Here is a 22,839-nt window from a genome sequence, read left to right on the forward strand (position 1 = left end):
TGTTAGGTGTCAACACACTGATTATTTTAAGGCATACAGATGGCCTAAAACAATAAAATAATAATAAGTATAATAATAAAAGCATAGTTTTGTGTGTGTGTGTGTGTAAGGGATAAAGGAAATGATGTCTCCTCAAAATATCAGTTCATCATGTGCAGGTCATTATCCACAACAGGATCTGCTTTAAAGAAGAAGTGTGTTTTAATCCGACCTGCGGCTCCGAGTCTGAGAAACACTCCCCCGTGGGTTTGGACTGTGTGTGAGGCAGGAGGTGATGGAGGTGATGGAGGTGATGGAGGCCTGATCAGTCTCCTCTCAGTCCAGCAGTGGCAGACTCCGCAGCTCTCAGCTCGGGCTCCTGTTTGTCGGCTGTCACTCCTGCACCTCTCCCCTTCTCCTCCTCATCGGACTCCCCGCTGTGTTGGCCCCCCCGGCTCTGCTGAGACGCGTGCGCCTCTCTGCCCACAGTGTCGGATCTCTGCGTGCTCGTGTGGCCGTGGGGTGACGCGTAGTGTCCGTTTGTCTGCTGCTGCGTGTGCGCAGTGTCTGCTGCTGCTGCTGTGTCCTTCCACTGGAACTGGCTGTGCGCGGCTACCGCGAGCTGCCGGCTCTGATTCAGGTTCAGGGACTGTGTAGGCTGTGTAGGCTGTGTAGAGTTCCACTCTACAGAGACGTTGTAGCCCGTGGAACTATTAAGCGAGATGTTCGCGGTGGGGGTGACCTCCCCAGGAACCCCCGGCCTCCCCACAGAAGAGGAGCCACTAGTTGGTTTCCAGATCAGGCTGTAGTAAATGGCCAGGATAATGGCTGCTAAGGACACGGACAACACATACGCAAAAACAGTGGCGAGTCTCACCCACTTCTTGTTCGTCTTAGCAGCCATCTTAGCCTTTTTGTCCCCCGTGTAAGTGGCAGGTTTCCCCCTCTCCATATTGGGCATGAAGTCCCGGTCTCTCATGTTGCCCCGGTTTTTCCCTCGATGCTCCACCACCCCCTCCGTCTTGATGGTTCTTGTTATCCACAGTCCAGGAGAAGAAGAAGAAGAAGAAAAAGGAGCGGATGAGAGCGCAGCTGATGAGGATGAGGATGCTGCTGGTCCACCTGGAACCAAAACCGCAGGATTGTTTTGCGGCTAAATGGATTTCTTGTAATTCATTTGCGGGCTTCACAGGCTCTGCACCTCCTCGCGCTCGGCACCACGGTGGCGTGTTTCATAACGGACATCCAGCGTCCACACACACGGGGCTGAGTGCGCGCTTCAGCATCCGACAGCGGCCGCGGGACACACGGCTCCCTTGCGCCACATTTCCAGGCGGCAGCTGGCGGTACAGGCCCACGGCGACTCCGCAGTATGAAATTTGATGTCATTTATTAGGACGATTTAGTGAGATCATAGCCCACGGTGCACAGCTGCCTGTCTTATCCGGCAAATGAAGTGGCTGGCTCAGCTAAAAATACAGGAGAGGGGGCGGGCGGTGGCTCTTAAAGAAGCAGCAGCTGTACAGCAGCAAACACACACACACACACACAGGTTTGCGTATTCTTCCAAGGACCCAGGATTCATTCAGACAGCCTAAATAAACCCTTAAAAAAACAGGTATCAACCCATAAATAACCCCTTTTAAAGGTGTGACATAAAAGTGAATACCAGTCAAAAATGTCCCCACTTTCCCAAAAATGTCCTCACTTTGGTTTTTTATCATATTTATAGTCCTCACAAAAATATACAGTACATACAAGGACGTATCCCTGACCCTGACCCCTGACTCTACACATATTTATTTCCTCTGACCTTCACCAGGATCTCAGAAATGAGGTTCACCCACATAAGGAGCAGGATTAGGTCCTCAGGAGGTAACAGAAATAAATATACACACACACACACACACACACAGTTGGGCAGGATGTTGCTGAGATGAAATGACGTTGCAAACTGTTGACTTTAAATCGTGCGCATGAAAGCGCTTCATGTGAGATGAAGTGCACCGCTTCAATAAAGTGACAATTCATTAATTTTAGTGGGATTTATATGGATTACGCAATGCTTTATCCTCCCCCTCTGCCTCAGCCAACAGCACATAGATCAGCTCTCTTCTTTCATTTCTTTCTTTCCTTCTTGACCTCTTTCTACCTGTTGGCTGTTCCACTTTACAGTGTGACATTTCAGCACAATGGACAGCGCCTGGACTCTGGACAAACCACCATCGCTCACTGCATGTGACACAATTCACAGTTAAAGGAAAGAGAGAGAGTTGGTACTCACAACACAGGTGTCCCTCACACCATAGGTGCTCATGAAGGAGGAGACTTATCCAAACTTTATGCCCAGAAAGGCAAAGCACTTTCTGTAATGCAAACATCCTTCATACAATTCAGAAGGGAAACTTTAAAAATAGGCCCCAACACATTTATTCTCCTGCTTTATCCAACATCATTCGTTATTATTCACCACTATTAACTTCATAGCCGTGACCTTTAAGGTCAGAGAGGAAGTTAGTTGTTTTGCATATTTGTTTACACTGCCCCTAGAGGCCAAGAATTATACTGCATGCACTTGTGCCTCTCTGAGCTTGCACACCTGACACTGTTTGACCTTTTTGTTTCCACACCCACAGGAAAACCATCTGTGAGTGTCTTTACTTGGACTTTTTCGGCATAATGTGCCACATTTTATGATTTGGTAACTCTTTTATACCTGTATTGTTTTTCTTTTTATGCACAGGTATATCCACGTTCATATATTTCATTATCTTATCAAGTTTGATCCACTTGATCCACTTGTTACGTGTGATTGTCGATTCTTCTGCTGAAAATATTACTCTTCTCTTATTTTACAAGATAATGTCTTCACGACAGAGGAGACAAACGATGCTCCTTACAGATACACACACACAGCATCTTAAATAAGTGGAGCCTGTGCTGTGGTGGTTGATCAGCTGTCGCTGCTCTGCTCTCTGACAGGCGGGAGGTTTGCATTATTGCCTGTTCCGAGGGTTGGTTTGAATGATATCCAAATGACCGGGAGGAAGAGCCTGGGCAGTATCCTGCCCAGTGTAATAAACGACACTCCATTATGACCAGGGACAGGTGGTTTCACTGCACTTGTCACTTGATAAAATAATTGTTGATCAAATTAATTCCTGATGATTTGATGTTGTATGTGAACCAGGGAACAATCATATTATGAGGAAAATATCACATCGAGTCATTTCTGGTGATAAACCCTTGAGAAGTCCACATAATACTTGCTTCCACACAAATACTGTGGAGGTAAACAACTAAAAAACTACAATTATATGAGGGACAGGAACACCTACTTTCAGGTGTTCCCATGTATGATCAAACCACAGTCAGCAGGAAAAATGGCCTTTTCTTTTTTGTCATCTGGGTGAATTAGCATTTTAATATCAGTGTAAAACCAAATTTTGCCTCTCATACTGTCTACTCCTCAGGCTTTGAAGGCAGCGCCTCCGCCTTTAGTCAGGTTGCATATTTGTTTTTTCCTTCAGCCTAATTTGCAAGGCATATTACTCTCGGAGTGTCCTGAGTACAATCACAGAATCTATGCATTTAAACGCGCCTGAGAACCAGTCACTGCGTGTGACCATGGTGGACGTCTACGTTGTGAAGATATTTTCATTATAACTTTCGTTTAAAACGTTAAACTTTCGACGAAAAGGACAAAATGAATAAGAAAAGATATTTTCTGGAGCCTCCAGAAGTCAAAGACTATCTGGTCAAAGGAGAGAGATTCACCATGTGGTCAGAGGTAAGTGGGTGTTTTAATATACCTAATATTTAGTATATTAAATGTTGGGCAATATCACATGAACTTTAATCACTGATGTTACATTATTTAAACTGATTTTAAATGGTCACATTTGACATTTGGCAGCACTTTAAACTCAATAAAAGTACAAAAGACACTCGCAGCCACTTTATTAGATACACCTGTTCAACTGTACATATATTTATAGCAATACTGAGCATCAGAATGAGGAAGAAAGACAATTAAAGTGATTTTTTTTTTCTTACTCTGTGGCATGTTAGTTAGTTAGAGGCAACTACTGGGCTAACTTTCTCTAGGGTTTACAGCGAATGGTCAGAGGAAAGTGACCAGACTGCTTTGAGTTGATTGAAAGAAACAAATAGTCACTTGAATAAACATTTGTTACAACCAAGGTATACAGAAGGCAGTCTCTGAAGTCACACACTTTCTCTGGAGTCTTCTGTACCTAATATAATGGCCAGGGAGTGAGTGTATTTGAATAATAATAATTCCCATGTCTCCGTCAAGGATTCCAGAAAGACCGTTCCTGTCACCATGAAGATGGACCCTAAAGGGTTTTTTGTCTACTGGATGAACCAAAGCAAGGTAATAAAGGAGAAGATTCTGGGGGGGAAAATGCTCCTGCACAGATTGATGGTTGAGGAAACTAAAACAATTTGGCTGCATAAGAGTGTAGACGCAGTACAGGAGTCCAGGTTTTGACAGATAGAATGATTCACATCCACAGTATGTGTGTGTGTGTGTGTGTGTGTGTGTGTTATTAGTGTTTGTCACGCATGTGGAGGTTATTGATCCGTACAGTTGTGGGCTGAACATTTTCTTTCTTTGTTTCTCGTTCCACACTACAATATTGTTGACTGTAAAAAGAAACAAAGGAAAGAAAAGGGCAGTCATGTGCATTTAAAATGTACTATATCGGAACTCTATCTATCTATCTATCTATCTATCTATCTATCTATCTATCTATCTATCTATCTATCTTAATGGGTCAGGAAGCTATGGTTGCTTTTGCACTTTGCCAAATGATGACTTGTATCTCAGGCCGTATTTGGACTGGCGCCTACATGTTGAGAGAGAGACAGAGTGAGATGATGATTCTCTCTGTCTCTTGTTTCTAGGAGACAACATTCCTGGACGTCGCCACTATCAGAGATACTCGGACAGGAAAATATGCAAAACTTCCAAAAGTGAGTAGAGTATTATCGTGAACGTACACAGATATGACGACTGACTTAAGCATGTGTGAGTGTGTGTGTGTGTGTGTGTGTGTGTTCGTTGTGTAAGAATCTCTGCAGGCATGCAAATTTATATAAGAGGCATATTTGCATTGCAAAAAGACACACATACACAAACAGAGATAAACACACACACACCTCACTACACACTGAGTCATGATCTGAGATTTTTGTGTGTGTGTGTTTTGTTCTCATATCATGAGGTTCTGTTGGAAGCATGTCGTCTCCTCGGGGCTTGTGAGGAAGTTTTGGGAAAGTGCCTGATATCAACTGTGCACACAGAACAGAACACAAGTGACTGTGTTGAACTTCAATCTGTGTGTGTGTGTGTGTGTGCATAAGTTTGCATGTCCTGGTCAGTGCATTTGCCTGTGTTGAATAAACAACCAGGTGCCCAGCCTTTTAAATGGGATGTAAATGAGAAAAATAAAGGATGAATTTCACTATAATAGTGATTAGTGAATTTGACTTTGCACTGTGCCAGTCTCAGATGACATAGGGCGATAGGCGGGGTCACTCACACCCTGGACAGATCGCCAGTTTTGAGATGTTATTTGTCATTCTACACATTGCATAGAGGTATTTTCTTATTTACATAGAAACATAACCCTTACCCTACACCTAAATCAAATTAGTTTATGCTTTTGTCTTTGCCAAAGTAAAAGGTTTTGACAAATCTCTGCTCTTAAACAGAGATCTATGAGATCATTGTATATCACATGTAATGTAATTCTATTCTACTATTCTAATTTTGCACATTTTTCTTCTTTTCTTTTGTTTTTCCTCAGCACCCCAAAGTTCGCAACGTGTTCAACCTGGACTTCCCAGACAGCAACCATCTTGCCAAGACCCTGACCATCGTCTCCGGCCCTGACGTGGTGAATCTCACCTATCACAACTTCTTCGCCTCCAAAGAGAAAGTGACACAGGTAATAAACTGACACCGTGTGTCCTTCCTTAAGTTGTTCACAGTCCTTTCTTTCTGTCACTGATCCTCTCTGATAGTTTAAATGCAGCAACTCCGACTGCCTCTCTCTCTCTCTCTCTTTTAGTCTCTATTAGACTTTATGAGTCCAATATCCGGATTTAATGAGCTGTAATGAAATCACAGTTGTGTTTTAGTTCAGACACACACACACATGCACCACTCTCTTTTCCTGAGGTCCTATTATGTTAATGCCCTCTAGTGGTAAGTTAGTGGCAATTTAAGGCTGTACAGTAGTTGCATGATGTGGACACTGAGTGTAATGTGGCTCTTTGTGTTTTGTTTTCGTCAGAACTGGGCAAACGACATCCTCGCCATTGCCTACAACCCTGCGAGAAACAATGCATGCAGACAAGTCTTCATGGAGAAAATGTGAGCGCACGTCACAGTGTCAGTGCAGATGCTGAGTAAAACACACAGTGATCCTGTTTTCTTCTTCAAACCCTAGATACGTCCGTATTTCCCTTCAGACCAACAAGGACGGGAAAATCCCGGTGAAAAAGTAGGTTTCTTTGAAGGTTTCTGAAGAATTCAATGCTCTGCAGATTCCCATGTTTGTAACCACGTGTGTTTTATCAGTATTTACAAAATATTCCCTGCGGATAAGAAGAGGGTGGAAAGTGCTTTAGCATCAGCAAACCTCCCTAAAGGAAAGGTAAGAAATTATTCTTTTTACACCGCTGGAAAAGCAAATTTCAAAGTCAAACTGTTTAAACATCACATGTTCACATTTCAGTATGACACCATAAAGCCGGATGTGTTCACTGAGTCCGCGTTCAGGGCCTTCATGACAAATCTCTGCCCTCGAACTGAGATCTATGAGATCTTCACTTCCTAGTAAGTCACTGTCTTTAACTTTTCTGATGAATAAACTTATTGTTATTTCATTTCCCTCATTCTTCACGGAGACACGTTAAAGTGTCAAATCTAGAGATTGAGCTTACTTATTTCAATAAATGACATTTATTATCACAGTTATGTGATTTATATACAATAAATAAAGCTATTAACATGACATGTTATGATACAGTAGTTGGCACAGTGCTTAAGACATCTGGTAATAACTTGCATCACGTTCATGTTGGTCTGATTCTCCATTCTCTTGCATTCAGGCTGCAGTGAGTCACTTTTAAATGTAAACAAATGTATGCTACATTCAAAGCGTTATCATATGAATTCACACACGCAGTTACCTTCACTGCGAATGGATGCAGTTTGGAGCACCCATGGTAATTTGCCATGGGAATGATCCACAACTCCTTATATGGACATCCTGGGGGGGGGGATTTATAGGTCACATATTCAGGCTTTAAAACACTTTTTTTGTTTCATCTTCTTATGTGTTGTTGTGTCAAAGTTATGATTCATTTTGTATCGCATTTTTAGTAGTGATATAAAGTAGCAATAATAGTGCAAAATAGAGCGTTTTTCTTCATAAAAAAAGCCAAGTGAACTTAGACATATCTCCAAATTTCACAAATTCAATGTTTTTTTTTTATCAGATTGCCAATAGGTTATGCTGAAATTATTGATATAAGACACTCCATATTGCACATTCTTATAGTCTCTGTATATACTGTATGTTTAAACATAGTAATGGGAAAAAAGTAGCCAAAATGCTCTGTGTTCTAAGGGATAAACAACAGCCTGCTGCAGTTTCCTTCACTGCGAATCGATGTAGTTTGGACAAGTCATACAAATATACAACTTACTGCAGCACAAGTACAAACAGAAATCTGTGTGTGTGTGTGGAGGGGAGACAAAAGTAGGTCACAGAGACTGCAGTGCTTTGGTAATTTCTCAGAAGTGCACAGAAGAAGAATTTCCACACTGGAGCTTTAAGTTCCTGGCATGGCCTCAGGTGTCAGCGAGGAGGCTGGAGTGGTCTACCTTGCACACTGCTCTGATGTGATGTTTTTTACTCTCCCCCCCCCCCCCCCCCCAGCTCCACAAAACCCACCATGACAAAGGAGAACTTCACCAAGTTTCTCAACGAGAAACAGCGAGACTCCCGGCTCAACGAGGAGCTCTTCCCGCGCCTGCGGCCGGACCAGATCAAGGCTCTGATTGACAAATATGAACCCTGTTTAAGTAATTCTAACAGAGGTAAGATCCATCCAAATCTACAACGCTTCACAATCACAGTTTTAGTGTAAATGCTTTGTTCTTCTGCAGGGCTGATCTCTCCAGAGGGTCTTCTGTTCTACCTCATGGGCACGGAGACATCAGTTGTCATGCAGGACAGGCTGGCCAAGTGTCAGGACATGAGCCAACCTATACCCCACTACTTCATCAAATCATCCCACAACACATATCTGACAGGTGACTTTCACCTCTCTGATCAGCCTCTAAATCCTTCAAACTCAACATGTGGACAATCTCTGTCTGTCTGTCACCTGCAGCCGGACAATTTTCTGGCGTGTCCTCTCCGGAGATGTACCGGCAGTGTCTGCTCGCCGGATGCCGCTGCCTGGAGCTGGACTGCTGGAGAGGCAAACCTCCAGATGAAGAGCCCATCATTACCCACGGCTTCACCATGACAACCGAGATCCTCTTCAAGGTATGTAAACAAATACAAACAAGTGCATGAGCAGATGTAAACAGATACGAACGACATAAGAGAAGAATTTTTGAGGTTTATATTTCATGTTCCGGGGCGTATTTCACTATCTACACAGAGCACAGTGAAGTAAAACAACATTAACCCTTTAACACCAAAATGTCCTGTGAGTTAAGTGCTTATGCCTATTTTTCCAGAATAACTTCCAATACCTGGCAGCTCTTTACAGTTAACTGCGTGTATTAGTGTATTAACAGTTTAAAATGAACAAAAACAAAACTTGTACACGAACAAGACGAGATTGTGTCACCAATAGATCAATAAGTCACTAATTCTTACTCACTGGACCCTTAGGTAGGACAAAAAAACCCCCAAAAGAATGATTTACATTTCCTGCTTCCAGTAAATGTTTATCACAAACTGAGCCTTTTCCCAGTAGCTCACCTATTAACCAGTATGTATTGGTTCAAAATGACATGTTCTTGTATTCACCTACACGGCTATGGAGAGGGCCATAGTGCATTCTGGGTAACATGCTAAGCTTTTTTTTGACATTTTCTTCATGTCCGTGTGCACATTAAAGGAAAAGAAGAGCACACACACACATCCACATGCCGGCATACTACCCCACCCCCCCACCCCACCACCTCCATCATCCTGTAGCCCTCAACACTTCCATTTAAGGGCAGCTGGAGCTCCACTGTGTCCCGGGCCATGACACAACAACTCACCTCAGTTTACTGTCAGCCTCTAGATGTGTGATGATAGGCCAGGGTCTGACTCTAGGGCCTCTAGTTCTGCAGTTTGTCATGATGTCCCTCTGTGGGAGAGTTTGTTTTTATATTCACTGTTTATAATCTAGCTAAATGCATACATGTATAAAAAAATGTGCAGTCCACCATCACACTGAGGACCAAACATGGTCGTCTAATGTCCGTCTGTATGTGTCTCTTTTATTGTATTGTCTTGGACAGAGGTGGAAACTATTGAATTACATTTACACAAGTTTTTTTTGTGTACATGTACTTTTTAAAGTATTTTTTCTAAATTTGGTGAGGACAGGTGAATGATGAGGACAGGAGAGGTGAATGATGAGGACAGGACAAGTGAATGATGAGGACAGGACAGGTGAATGATGAGGACAGGACAGGTGAATGATGAGGACAAGTAAATGATGAGGACAGGACAGGTGAATGATGAGGACAGTTGAATGATGAGGACAGGTGAATGTTGAGAACAGGTGAATTGGTGCTAATTAAGGTCCCTGAGTGAGCATTTGTGACCTTTGACCCATTTGACTGATACTTATTGATGTGTTTACATATTTTAATTAATTTGAAAAGGTAAAAACAATTCATGTGACATTTGTGTCCCCTTGTCCTTTAAGCGTGACACAAGAAAGAACCCCAACCTTGTTAAAAAAAGTTAACAAGCTACTTTTTTACTTTTTACTACATGTTTAGACCAGTATTGTTACTATTGTTACGTAGAATATTTCAGTACTCTCTCCACCTCTGCTCTATATGCTTAAAATGTATTATTTTGTATTTCTTATTTATCACTTGTGCTGTGACAGGATGTGATCGAGGCCATCGCTGAGAGCGCCTTCAAGACTTCACAGTACCCGGTTATCCTGTCCTTTGAGAATCACGTTGACTCGTAAGGGCTGTTCCCGTGAACTCATGCCTCATTCACACACACACGGAATGAAATAAAGCTCTTAATCCATTATGTTCACATGGAATATCGATGGGAAATACAGAGGGTGTAAATGAACCTCCGCCTCTCTACAAACAAAGTAACAGGTGTCACTGTGCTTCATTCCAGGGTTAAACAGCAAGAGAAGATGGCTAACTACTGCAAAACCCTATTTGGCGATGCCCTGCTAACAGAGCCGCTGGACAAATATCCTGTGCGTACACTGCTGCAACACAGCTCATGCAATAACATTTGATTTCATGTAAACTGATTCATATCTGACTTGTATAACGGTCTGTTAGCTGTAGGTGTGTTGCTGTGCGTTACGTTATCATTTTCCTCCAAGAAAACAACATCCCAAAGTTACTTCGTTTATTGATTTTTAACTCATAACATGTGTGCGTCATGTCCAGTTGAAGCCTGGCCAGCAGATCCCCAGCCCGTCTGAGCTCATGGGCAAGATCCTCATCAAGAACAAGAAGGGCGGCGACACAAAACCGACCCAGAATAAGAAAACCACCACAGGAGCCGCAGAGCAGGCCACAGCCGCAGCTGCACAGGTCACAAACACTGCCCAGGATCCTGCAAACCCTGCAGAGAACCCTGCAGGTGATTGAGATGCACAAAAGCAAATCTGATTTAGGCCCGGTCCGTACACGTGTTCCCGACATTACATTTAAATATTTATTATTCAGATGGGGAAGCAGCTGTGGAGGACAACGAGGAGCAAGAAGACACAGAGGAACAAGACGAGGAGAAGATGAAGACGTCGGATGAGGTAGAGGATGACAACTGCCATGGCAATTTTTCCGCGTTACATCAGCCGTGTTCGGCAAAGGGGATCAAATATCAGACAACTTCCTGTCAATCCCCCGCAGGGCACAGCTGGTCAAGAGGTAACATCGTACGAGGCGATGTCGTCCATTGTCAACTACATCCAGCCCAACAAATTCATCTCCTTTGACAATGCCAGAAGTAAATTGATTTTTTTTTATACACAAATAAAAATCACACAACAAAGTCAAAGTTGCCGTGAGTTATGTAACGCTCCCTTTTGTTGTTTTTCTTTCACAGAGAAAAACAAAAGTTATGTCATCTCGTCTTTTGTGGAGACCAAAGGGGAGGCGATGATTTCCAAGACTGCTGTTGAATTTGTGGAGTATCCTTTCAGGGCGCTGCAGGTGTACAAGAAATACAAGAAAACCTTTGTCCATGTGGGCTGAGATAGATTTTGAAAATGAGTCGGACATCACATATAAAATTGCTCTCCTTAAAACCGTCTTTCTCAGATACAATAAGAGGCAGATGAGCAGGATTTACCCCAAAGGAACTAGAATGGACTCGTCTAATTATAGCCCCCAGCCTTTTTGGAATGTAGGCTGCCAGATGGTGGCGCTCAACTACCAAACAATGGGTAAAATGGACGCTCAAGGATGCACCGATGAACATAAAACGTGCTGCAGTACATTAAAAGATGTCCTGTCTTGTTTAATGACATTACATTTTAAAACCTGAGCTTTTATTGTTCCACCACAGCAGGTCAGTGTTGCACCTCCTTGAGCTGCACAGGCCGCTGCTGTCGTGATGTGATGACTTGCATGCTGCAGAGAGAGAGAGAGAGAGAGAGAGAGAGAGAGGGCCGTGAATGTGCTTCTCCTGTGTCTGTTTTGCAGATTTCCCCATGCAGCTCAACATGGCTCTGTTTGAATTCAACGGCCGCACGGGATACCTGCTCAAGCACGACGTCATGCGCCGCAGCGACAAGAAGTTTGACCCCTTCTGTGACAGGATTGACACGGTGGTGGCGAGCACGCTCACCATAAAGGCAGGTTCACAGCTGTGTGACCAACCAACACCTGCTAATATCTAATAAACCCATTAAAGCTGCAAGTTTCAGTGACTTGCACAACTCATGTTGCAGTGCAGAGAAACTGCCGGATGACGGCTGTTTTTAATCTTCTACATTGAACATCAACTGTCCCTCAGTCACCTTGTGTCGGTGTTTGCTCTGCAGTGTGAATGCAGGCTCTGTCATAATACAAAGCCGCCTGCTGTGACTGATACATAGTTCCTGGTACTCAGCAGACGCCGCATGAGCAGCAAACCTGAGCTCTATTTATATTCCCTGTGTCCTGAACATGGAGCCATTACACACAACAGGACACATTCATGTTGCCTCACACAAACATGTGTCTCGTTTCATTTTCATCAGATCTATTCTGGCCAGTTTCTGTCCGACAAGAGTGTGAAAACGGGGGTGGAGGTGGAGGTGATTGGGCTGCCCGGCGACCCCAAGAAGAAGTATCGCACCAAGTGGTCAACCACACCCAACGCCATTAACCCAGTGTGGAATGAGGAGCCTTTTGTTTTTGAGAAGGTGCAGAAAACATTCAAATGATTGTGAGAACTCAAGCTACTGTGCTGCTGCTGCTGCTGCTGCTGCTGCCGCCGATTGTAATCCATCTGTTGTTGTCGTCATGGAGCAGATCCTGCTTCCAGAAATGGCCTCTCTGAGAATCGCAGTCCACGAGGAGAACGGAAAATTCTTGGGTCACAGGATCATCCCGGTGGATGCCATTCTGTCAGGTCAGACGCTCAAATCATGCCTCGTCTGAATCTGAGTCACCTACAAGACCTCAGAGTGATCGAGTTAGCTGCGGATTTGTGGTTAATTCACAGGTGTTTCATTTATGTTCCGCAGGGTTCCATCACATCTGCCTGCACAGTGAGAGCAACATCCCGCTCACTCTGCCTGCTCTCTTTGTCTTCATTGAGGTGAAAGACTACATCCCTGCTGCCTTTGCAGGTAAAAAAAATAATAAAAAAACAGGGATCTGAAGGAGTTTTTGCACAGTTACACAACAATATAAAATAACTGATGTGTTTGAATCTGCCTCAGATTTCACAGATGCCTTATTTAACCCAACAAAGGGCACAGAGAAGACCTCTAAGGCTCCAAAGGAGGTGATGACAAACTCAAGTCTCTAAAACTGACAAATTGACAAAGTAGCTGTACTCCTATCAACCCTACGAGATGATGATGATGATTCTGTCCTTTTTGTGTCCACTCAGTCATCCTCCAACTACGTTTCTCCATATGAGTTGCCTGTCGTCCAAACATCTGCGAATAAAGTCAGTCAAAGCGAAGCCCCCGTCACAGGTAATCACACACAGCATACAGTAGTGAAAGAAAGAGGAAATATGTCCCATGTCGTGCGTGTCAGTGCTGGGTTCAGACGATGGAATTTTTGCCTGCAACAGAATCACCATTGCCTGCAGAATCTCCCCAGTCTCCACCAGAAGCAAGTGCAGAGAAAGCTAAAGAAGACACAGCAGATTCTCCACAACCTGCAGAGGAGCCTGACTCTGCTGCTGCTGCTGCTGCTGCTGCTGCTGCTGCTACTGCTGCTGCTGCTGCTACTACTGCTGCTGCTGCTTCTGCTTCTGAAGAGCCAGCACCAGATGCCAGAACATCTGAAACACTTCCTGAAGGCACTCCTTCTTCCACCGAGGAGACCGATCCTAAAAATGCAGAGGCCCCTGAGAATGAGGTAGCTTATCACTCTAACACAAATCCCGATCCTGCGGTGGATGAAACGGCTCGTCCAGAGGAAGCCCCAGCAGAGCCTGCAGCTGTGGCCAGTGCATCGCCTCAGTCTGCGGGATCACAGAAATCAGCTCCGCTACCGGCAGACGGCGAAGGTAACGAGGACTCTTTCCACGTGCTGCACTAATCACTACACTTCTCTAATGTAACCAGTATTGGAAACTCACCCACACCTTTACTGTATATGGATAAATCACATGTTTATCTGCAGCTGGATAAAATAATAATAATAATAATAATAATGACTTAGATTAACATTACATGACATATTGTAACAGAAATGAGTCAAAAGGCAATTTAACCTCAAATCTGTGCACTCCTTATATGGACATCCTGGGGGTGTGTGTGTTTACAGGTCACAAATTCAGGCTTTAAAAAATGCGGGTTTTTTTTCGTCTTCTTATGTGTCGTTGAGTCGAAGTTTCTGAATAGTGATATAAAGTAGCAATAATTGTGCAGAAGTCACAAAATTAGACCATTTTCATTCATTTTTGTTTATAAAAATGAGTGAAACTTTAATAAAATGTAACGTATTTCGCAAATTTCACAAATTCGATCCGATTTTAAACATTTGGAGTACTTTTTGCTCAGGGGTGTTTATATAGTTGGTGAAAATGAAGGGTTCTATGGGTTAATAAATTCATAGAAATTAAAAACTCAAAAAAATAAATGCAATGCTCTGTTCCTGGCGTTGTTTAGTGTATTTTTATTGTCTAAAATTCATAAAGGACATGATGTAATTCGAGTGGGAGAGAGGAACAGAATCTGTCCACCTGAGTAGGCTCACTCTAGTTTGCTTCTGCCAAGTCCAAGTCTGGAGCAATTCCAAAAAAACGGCTGCTATCAAAGGATTCTGCTCAATGTGGTGATGAAGGGTTTCAGAAAATGGTCTGGATTTCACACGTTCAGTGCATGTGGATACACAGAGCAGTTTATACTCCTACTACAAAAGCATTTCCATGCTGACCCAGAAGTGTGTTTTTATGCCGCAGAGCCCTCGACTGTGACTACTGAGGAACTGACACAGCACAAGAACTATCTGAAGGTCGTCAAGCGCCAAGAGCGAGAGCTGAAAGAAGCTGAAAAGAAATATCAGAAGAAAGCCGAGGACCTGATTCAGAAATTCAGTGACTTGTTCAAGGCCATGAAGAAGAAAGAAACCTCGCTGAAGAAGAAGGAGTAAGTACTTTTTTGTTTGTTTGTTGACAAATGTTTTTGCTCCTAAGTTACTTTTGAAGCTGAAATGAGGACAGATGAAAAGCATTTCAGTGTCAGAATAAAAGAATCCTTTTGTCCAACTGTTTATCTTCAGACATTCACCATTGATGCTTCAGTTTCCTTTAAAGTAGCAGAGGATTCTGCAGCATATTAACAACAACAACACTGACCCACTAATGGGGTTGTTGTTGTTGGATTAGAGGATGAAGAGAATAACAAAATGAATATGGACAGTAGTTCTCCACACAGAGCTCTCAGGATGATAATTATTCAAGGCCGCACGAGCAGAGGATTTCCTGTAACTAAACGCTCGTCGCCTTATTTCATTACTCGGTGTGGTAGTGGCTGTTTGTCGATAAAAAGCCATGTCCTGTTGTGTCCTCCAGGGACGAGGGAAGCACCTCTGACCCCGGTGTGAAGAAGGAGCGGGTGCAGGAGCAGAAGGAGAAAATGCAGACCGAGCTGCAGTCCCTGTGGAAAGAGCAGTGTGATCAGCTGAGGAAGAGGAAAGAGCAGTTTGCTACAGAGGTCAGTCGGAGAAACTAGTGTGTCCTCCAGTCCAAAATCTGAAAAAAGACATATAAACTCCTAATTTGAACCTTTGAGATTTACAATTCTGCCAAGATTCATCATTTTTTGAGCAGAAAACTCCGTTTGTAATCACTAAAATGTAATTTAGTGATTATTTTAACCCTTTTTTTGCTTATTTCAACCATAAAAGTGCCAGAAAATGTCCTGTAACTAAGTGCTTTTGCCCATTTTTCCCAGAATAACAATAATTTCAATATCTGGCATATTTACTGCATGTTAAAATAGTGTATTAACAATTTAATACACTGTAGAACAACAGATTTTGCATGTTCAATTTTAAATTTCAACAGTTTTTGTCTCAGTGTCCAAAAACAGGCCCAAAAAATAGAAACTATGTACAGTCGTAGATTTGGTTTTCAGTCAAACACACATACAACAATTAAAGACAGGGATCAGAAGAACAGTGAGAATAAAAACCATTAGAGCAAGATGAAAGCTAAGTTACTCAGTAACATCATTCCAGAGTCTTCAATGATCCACCGCTCGTTTATTGTCTTAAACAGAAACAGGTTTAGCAAAAGAGAGCCTTTATGTCTGCTTTTAATAGCTGCTGCTCCTCAAATCATCATAAGTGATCATTCAAAGGCAAACCGGGATTTATTTCCATTATTAAATGATGTGATCAATTATCTCCAGGAGCGCCTACTGTAGTTTTTACCTCTCTGTGCCGTGTGTCTGGAGCTACAGGGCAGGCAGCCAGCATTTTAGGCGCTCTATTGATTATACATCAGACCTAAGTGCTCAGGAGGTTCTCTTAGCATAAGCTCTAAATCTGCATGAGGCATTCAAAGGTTGCACCCTTTGACTGAACCGTAGTCAGTGCTGTGGAGTGAGGTGACTGTTGGGGTCTCACTCACAGGTCTGGAGCCAGATGTTCAGGTCAAACCTCAAACCACAGCACTGAGCGTTTACGAGTCTCATTTCGTGACTTGTGAGTGACTTGTGGGTGACCGCTGTCCTTCCCCTCTGTCCTGAAAGAGACTGGCTAAGCTGTTGGAGATGACCACAGAGAGACACGCGTGCGAAGTGAAGATCCTGGCGGAGAGGTGCGAACACACAAGGCAACACATTTGGGACACACGGGGGGGGGGGGGGGGGTTGACACCACTGATCTGAAGGTGAAACATTTGACATTTTGAATGATTCACCTCCATGTGCAGGTTTTACAATGTCCTTGGTTGGTTTACAGTGTCCTGTGTGTGTGTGTTATCCCGTGGCCTCAGCTGGCAGATGGTTATTTCAGGACAACCCTCATCCGACAGGTGTTCAAACAGTGTCCTCGCTGAACCCTGCTCCGCTACCTGTCCACACACACAGACGCCATAACTCTATATTTAAGTGTCTCTTTTTACTGCAAAGAAAAGGTCACATCAGACACACACACACACACACTGCTCTCACAACTCTTGTTTAAAGGGATCATTTTCCACTTTTTCCTGACGAGTGATCAGATTGACATATTTTTGTTTCCAGAACCACTCGTTTTGTAAACTGCTTTCTCTTCTCTCAAAAGTCCATAGAGAGAATCGCTGATTTAATGTCATGGTACACGGGGGTTGTTAATCCATGGGCACCTCCGTCAGGAGAACCACACTTATACCTTCAAAGTTATTTATTGGGCCACTTTTAATTGTTTTCCTCAAGCGGGAGGAGTCTTTACTTTCTGTCTTTGCCTTTATTGCAGTGAAACCAGTGAAAATAAGAAGAAAACATCCTCTAAATGTTCATCCTCCTCAAAGAAAACAAAGTGAGTTGTGCCGCAGCGCGCAGTTCATCTGTTTTCCATTCACCGCTCACTCTGATGATGAGCGGCTCAGCGTATTATTTCTCTGACACGTGCCAGCGCACATTAAAGCCTGGTATTATTTGATGAGTCTCTCACTGGACGGTCAGATGAACTAATTAGGAATAATAATTATCTTCCTCTTAGGCTGAAAAGGGCTATGAGCACAGAGCTGCTGGATGAAACGTCTGATTGTGCTGTAAGTATGCAAGTGTTTTTGTTCTTGTGTGTGTATGTAAGGAATGTTTCTGGTGATGTCATCGTTAGCTTTTTTGAGTTGATCCACACTTAAAAGTTCCATCCATCCATCTTCTACTGCTCTATTCTCCAGAGGATAGGCGATAGGCGGGGTCACACCCGGGACAGGTCACCGGTCCATCGCTGTAGGACACATATAGAGACAACTATCCATTCACTCTCACACTCACGGTCAATTTAGAGTGTCCAATTTGCCTAATCCCCAAATCTGCATGTGTTTGGACTGTGGGAGGAAGCCGGAGAACCAGAGACAACCTGCGCACACACAGAGAGAACAGGCAAACTTCATGCAGAAAGACCCTTGTTCTTCTTAAGCCTAAAGTTTATTCATAATAATAATTTGCTGCGGGAATAACACACAACTCCTTATATGGACATCCTGTGTTCTGTGTGTTTAAAGGTCACATATTTGACCTTTGAGTCAGAGTTATGATTCATTTTATATCACATTTTTAGCCGTGATGGCACGTTTTTGCTTTTATTTTTGTTCATAAAAACGACGTATTTCGCAAATTTGACCAATTCAATCCGATTTTAAACATTTTGAGTACTTTTTGCTCGTGTGTTTATATAATTGGTGAAAATACATGTATTTTTTCATCAGATTGCATAGGTTGTGCTGAAAAAACATATATATATACGTATATATATATATATATATACGTATATATATGTAATAAGTCATAATATTGCACATTCTTATAGCCTATAGTGTACGTTTAAACATCATAATGGAAGAAGGAACACCAACTAACCTACAAAAACATGAACATCCATACAAGCACCATATTTCCATCCCAATTAAGAGTTATATAAATCAGCATCAAACAGAAATCACAATAAAATTAAATAATCATCTTAATCTCCTCCACTCGCCATGGAGACATCCACGGAAATAGCCATAATACCAAATTTGAGAACATGTGGATATTTTAATCACAGAGACAATGAGTCACCGTGACACACCAGGTATTCATCTGATGCAGAGCAAAAAAAAAAAAAACCACTACTCTCTAATTTAAATCAGCGCAGACGAATGTCTGCTTATAACGTACGCCTGTGCAAGATAAGAAGAGATTTTCATAAAAACGCTGATAACAATTTAGATTTAGTTGTTGTTGCCGTTCAAGGAAACAAAAATACAGTCACATTCTGTTTGTGTTTAATTCACCCAGTGATTCTCCCACAGCTCTCACTAAGATCCTCACAGATTTGAAAGAGATATTGGAGTGATGCATGAAAGGAAACCATCAGACTCACAGTATGTGATAAACACACAGTAAACATTCCCCTGAAAGGTTAATGGTCTCAATCTCTAATTTTAGAGTCTTCTTTAATAGAGTATGATGACAATTTTGCAAATGACGTTCCCATTGAGAGGAAAATAAACAAAACACAGCACATGTGAGCCGTGCACTGACATCCATGAATTTCCACTTTCCACAAGGCTTTCGTTTGTTTTTGTAACCAAAAGACTACGTCCTTTTATAAATAAATGAATAAATAAATAATAATAAATAACTAAATAAAGGTCTGTGGTGCTGCCTGAACAAAAGGCTCCAAAGAAAAGAAGAAGAAGAAAATAACAGCGAGTATTTCTGCTGCTCTGCTGTACAACTAATGTACTTAACAGTGTCACTATGGTTACGGAGAGGCAGCAAGTGTCTTAGTGTTTGAAGAAAAATATAACTTTAGGCATGGAACGATACTTTTCTTTCAAATGTCTGCACACTTGGTCACATTATAATACACCCACACACACACACACATGCATTTGTCTTGTGTTACATGTGACAAAGTCTTTTAATCCTGATCACAACTCGAACTATAACGTACATCTAAACACACACACACACACACACTCTCACAAACCACCCACACACACTCAAACCCCCTTGACCACCCCCCCACCCCCCACTGTGTAAAGTGCAGCAGGGGCCCTGACCATAGGCCAGGCGTGTCTATTACTCAGAAGCTGTTTACTGGGAGCAGACTAATCCATGTGCGCTCGATGACTCACAGAGCTTTGCTCTTGCTTCCCATGTTGTCGGCTCTTCAAGATTCAAAAGGCCGCTGTATGTGGAATAAAGGACGCGGCCGTAGATCTCTCTCCCGGCAGACGACAGCAAACATCCTCCGCCACGTTAGAGACACACAGCGGCTTGTGTTCATCCACTTAATCAGCAATCGCTGATTAATTACCTCAACTATTTATAACACAATCACTTGTTTAATCAACCTCAGCTCTGAATTGGCATGAAGTTGCAATAAGTCCAGCCTGTTGTGACTTAACTGTATTGATTCTCTTTGCTTCGGTTCCATCCCATGGGTGTATTCTTCTCTCACACACACACACACACACACACACACACACACACTCAGGAGAAACATGAGCAGATGAAGTGCTTGTAAACATGCAAGCACTCTTTATCCCTCACTTGAAACCACATGCACACACAGAGGGGAAACCGCTGGTCGATGATGTTTTTCCAGAGGTGCCACGTTGTGTTTCACGTGTGTCTTACAGCCCTCAGATTTCAGCCCGCAGCAAGAGGCTCTGATGAAGAAACAGGCCGCGACTCTGGAGGAAATCAAGACCCTCACCAATCAGGTACACGCCCTACACGACCTGTCACTCATCACAAACTCAAATTAAAACTCCAAAAAAAAAAGCAGGAGTACAGTAAATATTCCTCCGTCTGCACGTTGTTTTCATTTCCAGACGTTACAAGGATTAAGAAAATTAATTTGCTGGCATATCAGTGGCTTTTTTTGTTATTTTGTATAAAGTCTTTGTTAGTCACAGCATTTCTAGGTTGTTACATTGTGATTACTGTTGGCAAATACACAGAGGCGATCCTAGACTCTGGGCCCATCCCATCCCTCCCCACCCCAAATAGGGTATATTTTCAAACAACACTTTTTAAAGAAGCAAATAAAATATCGATTGAATTATTAAATCTTTAATATTGTATTATTTAACATGGTATTTTATTGTTTGAAAAGACACTTGTTCTTTGCGCTGTGGTTTTTTTGTTTGTGGGCGGGGCCTTGGGAAGCTGCTGCTGTCCGTCTGGAACTCGCTCCCCGTCGAAAGCCGACAAAATAATTGTAAATATCTAACGTTTATAATCTGACAAACGTGTTCAACACGAGTACAACAATCAAATGTGTCTCAGAAAATTGAATTTTCATAACTGTTAATATAACATCACTCCTAAAGTATAATGATTTACCACGCGGTGATTAGCGTTTTCTTTCACTCACCTGTAGAATGTGGGTTTGTTGTTAGTTAAAATGTAAAACCTGTGTAACACATTCGTGCACACGCGTCATCGATGCAAACAACAAAGCCATCTGTCCACACAGTGATGGACGCGGCCGCTTCGGTGTGACACATCCACGGCAGCTGAGCTCCCACCACTGTAAATGATGTCAGAGCTTTGTTTTTGTCTTTTTTTCTTTTTTTTTTTGTTAATGACAATGCTTTGCTTTGAATCAGTGAAATCTCGGCAGCTGGTGTAGAGAAAAAGGTGTCGCTGACGCGTAAACTCCAGATGGACGCTGTGTTTTTATGTCTGACCAGTAGTATTAGCTTGCAGTTTGGGGTTTTGTGTGAAGATGTGGGAGGAATTCGACTTAAGACTTAAAAAACAAAACAAAAAAAAAACAACGTGCCAAATGAGGACAAGTATTTGCTTTTATCTATACTGTATTATATTGAGCCATTTCCCCCTTAATACAGGCATATTGTCAGGTTATTAAATAAGCTTAGGTTTAAAATCAATCCGCTCTCCTGGGTTAAAGCCAGTTCATCAGCATGAGGTGAGCAATGGTCCATATTTCAGCTTCCGCCGATGATTATATGAAAAAAAAAAATAATTGTCTTCCTGTCCTTTCAGTGACCTTGTGTCCTCTGACTGACTCATGTTTGTGTGCAGCTCAATCAGGAGGCTCTGAAGGAGCATGCGCAGAGGCACAGATCTGTGCCGGCAGAGGCGAGGGACGCGGTGAACGTCTGTGTGAGCGCTCACTTCCCCGAACACGTCGACCAGGCCGGGGACAAGAAGGAGGAGGGAGTCTCCGGCTACGGAGACGTCTTCCTCGGCTAAACGTCCTCGTCACATCTTTTTAAAAAAGAAGAATTTAAAAGAAAGTAGGTATGAATTAGTAAAATATTCAATGTCCATTTAGATTTAGGTGTGATTTTTATAGAGAGAGAGAGAATTCTTTAGTGGACTTTTATGTATGACCAAATGCCAGGAAGGTGAATTATTTTAATGTTCCTGTTAGATCTATTTTAGTTCGGCCCACAATTATCTTCCAGATGAAGATGCAATCCCTCCTTCTCTTTTTATTAATTAGTTAGAAAAAATTAGAAATGGGTTAAAAAAAACAAAAACTCAGAATAAATGCTGCAGCAAAAATGGTTCTTGAATCCAAACAATTAGTCCATGAGTGCAGTTTTTATTTTGTCAGTCTTCATGGACCCACACGGAAAGTGAGAATATGGCGTGTTGATATAACAAAGGACATTCTGCAGAGTGAAGGAGAAGCACACTTAAGAACACTGAACATCCATGTTTGTCCAACTGTACAATACACGCAGTGAAGATTGTATTGTTTTATTGTGTGTTTAAATAAAAGCAATGTACCCTTGACTTTGCCGTGCTCTAATCCCTTTGGTGTTTACTGCAGAGAAGTTCATTCGTAACGATTTGAAAATCATCATTTTTTAAGTTTTTAAGCTTTTACTCAGTACATGTTGTGTATATATAGGCATAGCCAACATAATACAGCATGTAATAAAATGTTGCAAGGTTTTTCCACAAATGAGCGATCACACAAGAGGCATACGATGGATATCAAATCTAATCTGGAATTAATCCGATTTAAAGAAGCGTATAGCTGTAATCTGCTGCATGCAGTCTAAATGCTGTGAGCTGAAGGACAACGAGCAACAGGTGGAAACAATCAGGGCGTGGCACACAGGTGATGGTGATTAACAAACAACAGGAAGTCAAAAATACTGAAGAAGACAAATTGGGGATGATGACATCCAGGCAGCCTCTCTCTCTCTGTCTCTGCAGTGACGAAATCCTCCACAATGGTAA

General features: G+C 42.5%; 2 protein-coding genes across 2 annotated transcripts; one reads left to right on the plus strand and one right to left on the minus strand.

The window, feature by feature from the left end:
* Positions 1-282: 282 nt before the first annotated feature.
* Positions 283-3,068, minus strand: LOC131444777 (uncharacterized). Its single transcript, XM_058615416.1, has one exon. It carries the CDS (start codon positions 956-958, stop codon positions 305-307), a length of 654 nt encoding a protein of 217 aa, XP_058471399.1. The 5' UTR covers positions 959-3,068; the 3' UTR covers positions 283-304.
* Positions 3,069-3,442: 374 nt separating this feature from the next.
* On the plus strand, positions 3,443-22,386 carry plcb2 (phospholipase C, beta 2). Its single transcript, XM_058616153.1, has 32 exons — positions 3,443-3,769; positions 4,298-4,375; positions 4,909-4,977; positions 5,814-5,954; positions 6,303-6,382; positions 6,459-6,512; positions 6,590-6,665; positions 6,747-6,847; positions 7,956-8,116; positions 8,186-8,332; positions 8,413-8,570; positions 10,147-10,229; positions 10,398-10,482; positions 10,682-10,877; positions 10,964-11,046; positions 11,147-11,243; positions 11,343-11,427; positions 11,558-11,682; positions 11,942-12,093; positions 12,481-12,645; positions 12,755-12,854; positions 12,970-13,074; positions 13,168-13,232; positions 13,341-13,428; positions 13,530-13,970; positions 14,868-15,054; positions 15,480-15,621; positions 16,663-16,730; positions 17,369-17,431; positions 17,615-17,666; positions 20,253-20,336; positions 21,667-22,386. The coding sequence occupies exons 1-32, from the start codon at positions 3,686-3,688 to the stop codon at positions 21,835-21,837; spliced, it is 3,786 nt and encodes a 1,261-aa protein (XP_058472136.1). The 5' UTR covers positions 3,443-3,685; the 3' UTR covers positions 21,838-22,386.
* Positions 22,387-22,839: the final 453 nt, after the last annotated feature.

Source organism: Solea solea, chromosome 18, assembly GCF_958295425.1.
Source record: "Solea solea chromosome 18, fSolSol10.1, whole genome shotgun sequence".
Lineage (NCBI taxonomy): Eukaryota > Metazoa > Chordata > Actinopteri > Pleuronectiformes > Soleidae > Solea > Solea solea.

Bases quoted from the DNA above. Each gene is read 5' to 3' on its own strand.
- LOC131444777 (XM_058615416.1), bottom strand. From the start codon at position 958: ATGAGAGACCGGGACTTCATGCCCAATATGGAGAGGGGGAAACCTGCC.
- plcb2 (XM_058616153.1), top strand. From the start codon at position 3,686: ATGAATAAGAAAAGATATTTTCTGGAGCCTCCAGAAGTCAAAGACTAT. The intron at 3,770-4,297 runs GTAAGTGGGTGT...GTCTCCGTCAAG, and splicing joins GATTCACCATGTGGTCAGAG to GATTCCAGAAAGACCGTTCC. The intron at 15,055-15,479 runs GTAAGTACTTTT...TGTGTCCTCCAG, and splicing joins ACCTCGCTGAAGAAGAAGGA to GGACGAGGGAAGCACCTCTG.